Genomic DNA, 12,002 nt, shown 5'->3' with positions numbered 1-12,002 from the left:
GAAATATATTTTTACCCCTTGGATTGACAAAGATGAAAAAGATTCATAATATCCCATGTTGGCTAGGGTAGGGAAAACAATGAATCTCCAACACTATTCCTAAGAGTAAGATTTCTCATAATCTTTGAGGGTATGTCAGTAATTTATCAAAATCTGAAACATCCTTACTCTTGGACCCAGCTATAATTTGCCCTACAGGCACGCTTCAGAAATGCCCCAGGACGTACTATGTTTGCAAGGGAACTTCACAGTTTGAAACAGTACAGATGGAAAGCAGAACTGTCACTCGGTAGGGTGTAGCTAAGTAAATTATGATCACTTACTACAGTGGAATGCCGTGCAGTTGTTTACAAGGACAAGGGACCCATATATTTAACTACGTGAAAATATATTCTTAATCTTAAATGAAAAATAAAAACATGTTTCAGAACAATATGCTAGGGTAATCCATTCACGTGAAAATAAGCATAGACGTACATGTGATTACACAGACAGGAATGTGCAGAAAATGTTTCAAAGACTACTTGCCAAACTGGCTTTCTCTGTGGGGAATGGGACTACTTGCAGAGGGAAGCATTTATATTTTACTCACTTTTTTGTCTTTTCTAGGAACTTTTTAAAAAAGTGAATGAATATAATATGAAAAAAATATATAGTTTCCTGAAATTTAACTGTAAATTTCTGTACTTACGTGCCCCCACTTTTTAAAAACTCTGCTTTTTAAATTATTATTCTGTGTCTCAAGTTAAAAAGCGAACAGACAAAAAAAACCTCTTTCCACCAGCTTAAAAAACTGAGGGGATTTTCTGTAGCCCCAATGACCCCTTTAGTGTTTGATCATTCTCCTGGCCATGGTCCAAACCACTTCAGTAAAGCTTCTTGAGGATCTCCTAGTAAGACTGGTGAGAGACAGTGGCCCATCTGGTTGATGATCTTTAGTTATTTTTGGATATGGATCCCAGAATAGAAAATTCTGTAATTGGATTGATTGCTATAAGACAGTGTCACGATTGCAGAACACCCTTCCTTTGTTTAAACAGCAGACACTGGAGTAAATGGGAAACACCAAGCATTAGCTTTGCTTTAATTTTACATCTGGAGTCGTCTTTTCCTTTATCGGTAATTTGCTTAGTCTTTTCAGTTTAACATACCAACAGATTCATCCATCTGTTAGATTTTGCTTCTAGACAAGGTATAGGTCTCAAATGACTGTATGAGAGAAATTATCTCGTGACATTGTCCCTTTCGATTTGAGACTTTTGCCTTTTTGTGTAACTAATAGCCATGCCTCTTTCCCATGCAAGTAACTGTTTCCTCTTCCTTCTTGGCCGTCCTCCATTTGTGTCCACAACGGCAATCAGAGACAGCAGTTGGGAACAGCCGTAGAGATGGAAATTGCCCAGATGCTCGAGGAGAATTCAAGGATCCTCAAGTTTGGATATCAGTTTACCAAGCAAGGGCCACGAACAAGAGTGGCAGCTGCAATCACAAAGAATAATGACCTGGGTAATGCGGTCTTAGTATGTGCTGTTAGCGGTTGAAAGAGCGGGGTGACCATTCCTTTCTCCACTTCGAATATAACATCCCACAGATACCATGACACTCTGGTGTCAGCCCTTCATCAAAAACACATTACTGCATGATCACAGGGATCCTCATCGTCTTCACTGTGTTGAAGTTTTATTGTAACATTTTTTCAAGAGAAACTGTTCTTTTTTTTCCAGACAGCCTTTGATTTTTGCTTGATTTCTCTTATGTATTTACTTCTCCTTTACTTACTTCCTTACACATAATCACCCTCTGTTATCTGCACCGGAAGATGGACACAGTGACATGGAAATTTCCAGTTCACTTATGTTTGACTCCAGACTGTGCTTTTGTACTTGGGTTTAAATATGGTTATGTCTGATACACTGGTGATTTACATGTGAAATGAACTGACAGAGCTGTGCTGTGAAGGTCAGGCTCAGATGCAGCTTTTTCAGTTAGCCCCGCTTTAATCTTTCCTGTTACCCACTCTTTGCTGAGGATTCATGGCAAGTCTTCTGTTAGATTGAGGTGGAGCATGTCCTGGTCAACACAGCAAAGAAGAATGGGACTGATGGGGAAGGCTTGGTCTGGGGACATCCCAGCCACTTGAAGCTGCATGGAAAAAAGGACATCCAGGTACAGACAGTCCACTTGGCAAGCAGTCTGCTAACAGCAAGGTTTCAGTCCCCAGGTAGAGGTTCAGGAACAGAATGCCAGACCTTGGTCAGGGGAACCGGACAAGGTTTCCCACCAAGTACAGTGCTGGCCATGGAGAGGTTCAGGTGGTGGACAAGATGGATGCTAAGGCTTAGACCCAGAAGGGGCAGATCAATGTCAGTGTCGAGTTCCCTGCCCAGACAGGCTCAGCCAAGACCCTGGGGCCCAGCCAAGGTGCAGCGAATGGCTCCTGAGACTGGCCCAGGCATATGACAGTGCTTACCTCCAAGGTGAAAAGGGGTGGGCTCGGGGGCAGACCAGCAAACAGGGCTTTGGAGAATGATTGGAGCAGCAGTCGGAAGGCGCCTGGGAAAACACAGTGGTCTAGGGCTGAACAACACGAGACCAAAGAAAAACAAGCAAAACAAGAGGTTTGAAGTAGAGAGCAATCCTGAGCCCAAGAGTGGCAGCTGTGGGCAACAGCTTTGTGGAATTTCCTGCAGCCTAGGCAGGACCCTTGCCAGGGCACCTGTATTTTGCTGAATCCAGGAAGATGAGAGCAGCCCTCTTCCTACCCACCAGAGGAGCCTGCAGGTGAGGAGGTGAAAGGGAGAAGAACAGGGTTGCACAAACTGGGAAAGGCAGTCAGCGCAGCTTCTTTGACACTAGGTGCCAGATTAAAGGACCCTTAATCTCTTGAGTTTGCTAGCCATCTGAATCACACCTTCCTTGGAGGCTGATACTTTGGAATTTCTATTTGAAACAGGCTTGGAGACTTTAAACTTCTGTTTGTAGCTCCTCCTGATCTTGAAGCTGAAATCAGAATTCTGAATGTGTCGTCCTGGGGGGTTAGTTAGAGCAGCTGATGACTGAGTTACACAGAAGCTGAGAAGTTGCGTTGGGGACAAGTAAACACAAACACAGTTAGAAGTTCACTGTTTTGTGGGCTTTTTCTCGACCTTCTACTCCATCGAAAAGGGAAAGTTCTAACATTCAAGTTCCCAATTATCAGACATAACTTTATTTAAATGTGAATTCCACAAGGCACTGGACTTCTGTGTCATTTCCATTTCTTGGCAAGAGTAATTGAGTATTGAAATTTTTGCTAACTGTATCCTCTGGTGTATAGGATTGCTCGTCTGTGTGGTTAATGTTTGTCTGAAATTTAAGGACTGTCCCTTCGTCTGGTCTTTTTAAACCTTTCTTTCTCATCTAGTTCGTAAGAAGCGAGTTGAAGGAGACCGAAGGTAAACTTCCACGAGAACAGGCGAGGTTTCACCACGGCGGTGATTTGAAAACGAAAGTTTTTCTCCTTCTCCGCTGGGACCATTTTATCAAAGGTTGTTCATTTCCGTTAACCACACAACTCATCATTTAATTGTTTTTCTTTTTTAGCACGACTTATTTGTCTTGAAATTTTCAACATCTGTTATTGTATTACTGGCTCCTGGGCACCTCTGGCACCCTGGACCCGTGGACCGGTACAGATCTGGGTGGGTGGCAACAGTCGAAAGTGATTTAACCACTTTCATATTAGGTTGTCTTGCTTTCTTACATGGACTTTTTTTTTATTTAACCATTGAAGGAACTTAGTATATAAATGTGTTTGTAACTGTGATTATGATAGAGGCCTTTCTCTGTTTACATGCATAACTTTGAGTAAGGCTAAATATATCAGAACACTTCTGACCCCGTGAGAAGTTAGTATTGCCAATCTTTCCTTGAGTGAGAAAATGCGAGCAGCTTAGCACAAATTCTCCCTTAGGTTCCAGAAAAATCACTAAATGCACATGCCCCACTGATTGAAGATTAGCGGTATTCTCTTCATATAAAACAAGACAGCATTATGATGCATTAACACAGCTTTAGCAAATAAGTGCGAAATATTTATTAACCCACAAATACAGCTTCAAGCCAGACTCACAGGTAGCAGAATGAATTAGCACAGCTACCTTTACTGATTATTCCACATAAATCCGATCTTTAACGTCACTCTATGGATAACAGAAGCTGTTTAAAGTTTTCCAGACATGATGGGAAATTTTTAAACTTTAGCAAGGGGGAAGCTTTTAAAATAGTGCATTCCAAAATACAACAATAGTAATTGCACCTTAAGGTTGTTGGTTACACACAATTGCATTATCTTGGTGAATTTTAGAAGCTTTTGTGGCTTTGTCTTTAGGGCAACAAGGTTACAGGATGAAATGTGAACATTCAAATTAATCATATAGATTTTGTCTACATGGCATGATCCATCAAGACATTTGCAAACATCAGAAAACAATGTGAATTATCCAGATGTTTGTCATCTCAAGGACAAAGCCTATGAAAGTACAGCTGAGGTGATCACGTGGTAGATGCAACAATCTTTTCATCTGGCAGCGCAGCATTGTGATGTTAAGGGAAGGGAACATGTGTCTGCAGCCTCTGGCACCAGCTTATGGGTCTTTGATAACTGTCAGTGCCTGAGGCTGGACTCGGTGGCACTAAGACACTGCCTTAGGCACCTCTCCCTCCCTCCCCACTGCTTTCCTTCCAACTCATTCCCTTTTTTCTTCTTTTCTGTATGATTTTGAGCCTTGTAAAGGTGACATCCCTTGTCCTAGTGATACCTGGAGCTGAAGAAGTTGCTGAGTCAGGCAGAAGGAGGGCCCAGTGTAGAATTTACTAAGTGATTGAGTGTCCCTGAGTTGCTTGACAGCAGTAAAACAAGTAAATGGGAAAACAATTCAGATATCACTCTAGTTACTTTGTAGAGCACATGGAAACTGTTTAGGGTAGAAAGCCTTTATAAAATTGGACATTTACATGTATTATAAGTGCCCGCCTCTCTCTCTCTAAAATCCTTTGAAACATGAGAATATTTTACATTTTTTGAGAGAATATTGAGCAGAGCATCTTGAATTCTGAAAACTCTAAAAATCTTTTCATTAGTTTTCTACTACATCTCCCTATCTATATATATATTTTAAAGTATTAACTCCTACTTGATGGTTTTTAGTCTGATTTCTTCTTCCCCTCTTACTCTTTTGGGTGTGGTGTGTTGGAGCCCACTCATACAGGTTCCCCATTATTAAATTATCAAGAATTTTGCAAACTAGTTGTTAATAAGCACAGCCATTATTAAAAATTAAATGACATGCACTTACAATGAAATAAATTGTAGTAAAAAACCAAAGTAATACTCAAAAGTACATTTTACTATTTATATACTCTTGAGATGATTCACAACTCTTGTGCCTGTGTGGCAGAAATACCAGATAATGATGTGCTGATGTGCATCTCTGCCCAACTCAGTGGTTCTTCCCACCTCAATTCAGTACTTCTTGTTGGTAGGTTGAAATTGGTAGTGATGGGAGTATTTACACCATGGAAATCAGCAAATATTACAGATCATGGCTTCAATGCTCCCTTTCCCCCCAGGTTGCTGGTTAATAAACATTCATCAGCACATTATATAAATATATAGAATGTATACAGTTCTTGCTTGCTTTTTGTAGACATGTTTTAGTTACTATGTTGCCAAAGGGAAGAACACTTCTCTTAGTTGTCTTTCTCCTATCCCTTTAGGTTTGTTGCAGATGTATTTAAGTGCTGAGTCCCTGACAGGCCCCACTAAGTAAGGCTTTTTCCTTTCTTTTCTCATTTACTCTCTCTCTTGCCTTCACCCTGAAGAAATCTTGGATCCTACAGAGTGTTCCCTGCAGCCCCAAGGTGCTGTGGACCAGGAACTAGAGCAATTGTTGCAGACCCTGGCAGAAAGCAAGGAAAAACAAAAACAAAAACAGGATTTGATGACTATGCTGCGGTTGTTGATAGTATTAAAGCAAGATAATGAGATATTTCCAAATTAGTCCTGTTTTTAGCTTATAAAATAGTTGGGTCACATGTAATAGAGTCTGTTAACTCAAATATTTATTATTAATCAGTTAATCATTTGCTTTTGAAGTAGCTTGAGAGGTGACATTTCCATGAGTATTCATGTAACTATTAGAAGATAAATTGACATTCTGGGGAACGTATAAGTCATTTAATTAGGCTAGGACCCCATTTCTTCATCTGTCCAGTATGTGTGTGTGAGTAGAAGCTCTTTTGTGATCCTGAGCATAATTAATCCCTTGCCATCCGTCATGGTTTAATGTATATAAAATATTTTTATATGGAGGCATTTTGCCAAATATTATGTCAAGATATTTGGCAACATCTGGACAATTGACTGAAGGGAGATCATCTCTCCCCAGACCACCTCCTTTCCCCTTTTAGACTTGTCCAGGCACCCACTAGGTGTAAAATCACTCACCTGGACTTGCAAGCTCCTGTCACCAACACCCATCCCAGCACATGTGGAAGGTGACTTCTAGAGAGATCATGTCATTAGTCCAGTAGTGTATCTCCCCATCTCCCTGCAGAGGATAATGGCAGCTGTTTTGTCCTCATCGGCACAATGAAATCCCTTCCTTTCATCTTGGTAGAGCATAATGTAAATAAATGTCGTGTGTGTGTGTCTTGCCAAATATCTAACTGGGTATTTGGCTGCATCTGGACCCTGATTGAAGGGAGATACTGTCTCCCCAGCCCCATTTCCCTTGTCCTATTTAGAGTTGCCTCCGGCCCAAGTTAAATGTGAAGTCACTCCCTAGAGTTTGCAGCTTAGATCACCAACCACCAAATTTCCTAGCATGTATGGAAGATAACTCTTAGGGAGTAAATATCAGAAGCCTGGAAATCATTTCATCATTCCAGTACCGAATCTCTCCATATGCCGAAAGTGTGTGAGTGGAAGTGCTTTCATCTTCATCAACATGAGGAAGCCCCTTCCTTCCATCCTTGTAGGATATATTGTATATAAATATTCTGTACATAACAATTGCCAAATACTGTAAGGAGGTATTTGGCTAAAGCTGGACACCTGATTGCAGGAGCTGCTGTCTCCCAGGCCCTCTCCCCATCTCCTCTCAGTTGCCACGGGCCTAGGTTAGACAGAGAATCGCTAACCTGAAGGGGCACATGCAGCTCACCCATCTCAGAGCACGCAGTTCATCCTACAATAAACGCCCATCTCCATTTAAAAATTCAGAAAGCATCCTGATGCCTATACTCCTCAAAACAATTTCCCGGAAGGAAGCCTGGCCAATCAGACCCAAAGAACAGCTGCTTCTCTTCCAGACAGAAATGTGGCCCTGGCATTAGGGCCACCAGTGTGTTCTGAATAACTCTACGAGAACGTTTCAGATAGTCAGACCTGAAACTGGCTTTAGCATCAACATGCTTTGAATGTAAGATAACCCTTTAAATTTTATGAAAGAGTTTGCAGATAGTTTCTTTTTTCATGGATATGATGTACTTAGCCCTCTTGCAGGCACTGTGACAGAGGCAGAGGAAGTGTGAGAACTCTAGATTATTATAATTTGATCTGTGTTTCTGGGTTTGGGGGTAGAGCGCCTTTTTGAAAATCTTTAGTTCAAGTATTGATGACAGTGAAAATGGGTAGGGGGCAGTAAGTTGTGAATAGTGGGTTCTGTGGTATGTTGCTTATACTCAGCAGGACTGTTTCTGGAGTTAGGTTTTAAGCCATGATTCTGAAGTTTCTTTCCTCTTTTCCACTAACGAAGCAATGATAGCTACTTTCATTTTAATGAACATAGAACTAAGAGGAAATATTTTAGCTCTGCCTTCCAGTAGCAGTTTCCCCTTATTGTTCCTCAATGAAAATATCCCTATCACTCACCATGCCATCTTTGAAGGTAAAAGATTGAGACACATGCAAAGGAGAGGTGTAAGAATGCTAGGAAGCATCAGGTGAGCCCTCTGGATGAAAATCACATGATCAGGCCTCCTAGCAACTAGCTGGAGAGAGAAAAGTACCCAGAACCTCAAGGATATATTCATTGCTCTTGTTCCCAACTCTAGGTCAGACTGAATTTTGTTTTTGTCTTTTGGGAGTATAGTAAATTAAGGGGCTAAGTGCAGTGAGGAAGGACAATGGAAATTGAAGGTTTTAATTTGCTAAAGGGCAGAAGTAAGCTCTGCCCAGCTTACCTCATTCCCATCTGCCCATAACAGCAAAGATTAAACGTTTAATAGGTGGATGGACAAGGAGTTTCAAGGTTTGAATTTGTAACCTGCCTCTGGGTACTGTTCTGGGAAGAGTATACAAGAACCAGAGGTTATCCCAGTTGCGTGAGGCATCACTGACTTGGGGGAGTGAAGGAGCCTGGACCTTGCTCTGGCGTCTTCCTTGGTGGTCATTCTGAGCACACTGGCTCTGCTGGTTGGTATGGTGGAAGAGCACCATACTGCAGATGTGGAGACTGACTCCTAATCCCATCACCAACACTTAGCAGGTGTATGATCATGGGCAATTCATTCAATTGCCTGACAATTATAGACTTTACAGGGGGAAGAGCACTGGATTTGGAGTCAAGAAACTTGGACACTTGGCTCCATACTTCTTTAGCTGGGAGACTTCAGGGCAAACCACTGAGTCTCTCAGGCCCGCGGTTCTTCAGCTATACTATAACGGGAATAATCTTCACTAACTACCTCACAGAGTTGTGGTGAGAATATGATCAGATAATGGGATGAAAACATTCTACTGGAAAGGGCTATACAGAAGTGGGAGATCATTTCTGTTATCTATCCATCAGTGTTTCCCACTGCCTCTCGAATCCATTTTATTTTCTTCTAACCAACCGTTACATCTTTGCCACCTTTGTGAGTATGGAGAATTGAAGCATGGGTGTGATGTGGGGGGCTGGAATTATTTCACTTTCAACACAGAAGTGGGGAGAGGTGGTTGATGGGCGTGGTTGGTGTTACGTATACCAGTGAAGTGTCTGGTCTGGCATTTTCCTGGGCCGCTTGACAGTACCCTGGGACATGGTCAGGACCTTGCAGAGAGCCTGAGGCTGGACACAGGAGGAAGCAACAGTGATTAAGAGTTGAGGGGGAGTTGGGGGGAGGGTGTATTAGCTCAGTGGTAGAATGCCTGCTTAGCATGCACAAGGTCCTAAGTTCAAGCCCCAGTACCTCCATTAAAAATAAATAAATAAGTAAACCTAATTACCTCCCCTCCTAAAAATTTTTTTAATAATAAAATAAATTTTAAAAAATTTTATAATGAATTTAGGGGAAGTACACCAGAAATTAACACAACATTGTAAACCGACTATACTTCAATTAAACAGAACTAAGGGGAGGGTCTGGAGCACTGCTGCCCTCACCTGTCAGGCTAAGACTTGAAGTGTGAGTGGAGGACTAGGAAAGAAGACTGTCCTTAGGGCTCCAGCAGCTCGAGCCCCGGTAGTGAAGGGGAGAGAGTGTCATTTGTGAGATCAGCTCTCCCGGGCATCAGCTGCTTTGTTATCACCAGCAACCTTAGCCCTGGTCAGTGTTATTTTCTGCTCAGAAAGATATTGAAACATAGTCTCAAGGGACTTTCATAAACACTGGGAGGCAGGGACTGTCTCATCAACCTTTGTGTCTTCAGTAGCATCTAGTAAGGTGCCTTGTACATAATAGGTGCTTAATAAATGTTGCTTGAATTGAATTGTCCTCCAGCACCACAAGAATTATGCTCCATTTGCCACCGTGTGATGCTTTTGGAAAACAGTATCAATTTGGATGTCAGCTACGTGTGACGTTGGGCAAGGCTTTCCATCTATCTTGTCTTTTCATTTGTAAAATGAAGTGGGTGGGTTAGATGCTCTCTAAGGTCCCTTCCAGCTCCAAAATGTTACAATCGTGTGATTCTAAAATGTTTCCATTGCCTCTGAACATGGGTGAGCAATGCCTCCCTTGCAGCTCCATCTCTCCTCAGTAGGCTTTGTTCAGAAGAAGAGGTCCACAGAGTTATTTGTTCCTCTTCAGTGGTTTTTACTGTCTTCAGAATAGTTCTGGAGGAGCAGCCTTTTCAGAAAGGACATTTTAAAATATATAATATTTTCTCCTCAAAATTGGTGGAGCAGAAGAGGAGGAAATGCAAAGAGAGAAACTGAGCATAGTAAACACAGCATGTTTTTCATAGGTTTTTGTCGAAAGAGAGAGAGAGAGAGTATGTGTGTGTGTGTATCTGAGCAAGTATTGACTGGGTGACAGAGAAACCGATCAGAAGTACAGTGTGCAATTGAGGGAAGCTGGCCCAGGATTAAAACTTTCCCATGGATAATCTAAATGTGGATAGATAGGAATTGGCCATATGCTGAGATGAGATGGATAGAAAATGTACTTTTAAAGGAAATTTTATTTTAGTACCAAATTTTGCCAGTGACAATCTTTAGTTAAGAAAGAAATTATTCTGAACTAAAGTTCTCATCTCTGCCACTTTGTTTTTTTTTAACCCACTGTATTGATGGAATATTTATATTTTAAACCTTTATCTTAATTCTATTTCATCTATTTAAAGAAAACAAATAAACAGCATTTTTCATTGCATTTAAAAATGTAAAATACTTGCATGCCACCAATCTGTAATCTCTTACCAGTTCAGATGCCTGTAACTTGTGACCTTACGTGTACCTGTATTGTTTTAAAGAGAACAAAGGAAATAATACTTTGTAGACTGTTTAAACTCATACTGGCAACATTTATTTGGCTAAGCAGTTATTGAAAAATTCACATAGTTTCATTTTTCATTTTGAAACTTTTCAAAGGTAGACGATTATATTCATTAGGGAATTAAAGACTAATTTGCCTTTTAAATGTGAAGCTGAACAGTATGTGGGAAATAAATGTGTACAAAAGCAAAATGTATGAAGTGTGAAATACTTTTACCCTGATAATTAATAAGGATCTCAGTTGTCACAAACAGGTGCAGTGTTTTGACCCTTTGGAATTAGCCAGCCTGACTTAATGCTAAGGTGAATATATACTGTTTTAATTAATTGAGATCATTCTGCTTTTCAAAGATATAATGTATTCATTTGTGTCTGGAATGAAATTTCCAAGTGAAAATGTATAGAATATTAGGAACTAATAAACTTTCCTTTTAAAATGAAAGTACGACCGATTTAATCTGGATAATTTTTAGACACAGTGTCTCTTTAAAATAAATGGTTGGCATCATGTTCTCATACTAGAAAAGTACATTTGCTAGAAAGGACCATAGAGTGCCCTTATTATGATGAAGATGAGAAGTAGGCAGACAGCCAGAAGTAGGCAGAAGAGAAACAAGAACTCATTATTAAAATGAAAATACACACACGTATACACACACTCTCATATACACACATACATACACAAAAGCACACATTCGGCTGAACAGTTAACATTTGTTAGGATAAGTGGGAGCAGGAATACAGATAACCGAAATGGGTTAAGTGTTTTACCTTGATTTTTTTATATTAACTTTGGAATTAATTTGTTTTTGTAAGCTATGCTGGGATTCAAAATAGGGAACACTACAAATAATAAAGTTACATTGTAAAGGCTTGTCCTGGGAAAATCAGAGAGCCTACTCTTTCTGCCATCCTGCTGAACTCTGCCCTAAGTCTTTGTCACTTAGACTGATGACGAGGTCCAAGCAGCATAGAAGTCCTTGTGTCTAACTTCTATATTTGCCTATTTGCTGTTCCACACCTTTTCATTGTCAAGGAAGTACAGTAATTGTCCTGTTTAAAGGAGTCTTTCAATCTGTGAGGCTGTAAGGAGCAGGAGTGAACAAGTGTGCCTTGGGGTCAGACTTGCCTATTTCAAATCTCACTTCTGTTACTTGCGTGAATTTCTGCAATTTACATAGCCTCAGTTTCTTCACCACTAAAATGGGAATCATAATCCTACTTTACAGTAGGACAATTGGGAGGATTTACATGTGAAAC

At 40.7% G+C, this 12,002-nt stretch overlaps 1 protein-coding gene across 4 annotated transcripts in view; it reads left to right on the top strand.

Moving 5' to 3' along the window:
• The window catches only part of TMOD2 (tropomodulin 2), a 47,230-nt gene extending 36,043 nt beyond the window's left edge, over positions 1 to 11,187 (top strand). For 3 of the 4 annotated variants that reach the window (XM_032481195.1, XM_032481194.1, XM_032481197.1), the window contains exons 9-10: positions 1,362 to 1,506; positions 3,404 to 11,187. In XM_032481195.1, the coding sequence (XP_032337086.1) occupies positions 1,362 to 1,506; positions 3,404 to 3,438 (180 nt within the window). In that variant the 3' untranslated portion in view covers positions 3,439 to 11,187. The other variant, XM_032481198.1, reaches the window with a different exon arrangement.
• The last annotated feature ends 815 nt before the right edge of the window (positions 11,188 to 12,002 follow it).

Source organism: Camelus ferus, chromosome 6, assembly GCF_009834535.1.
Source record: "Camelus ferus isolate YT-003-E chromosome 6, BCGSAC_Cfer_1.0, whole genome shotgun sequence".
Lineage (NCBI taxonomy): Eukaryota > Metazoa > Chordata > Mammalia > Artiodactyla > Camelidae > Camelus > Camelus ferus.
This window is presented reverse-complemented; position numbering and strand designations above follow the sequence as displayed.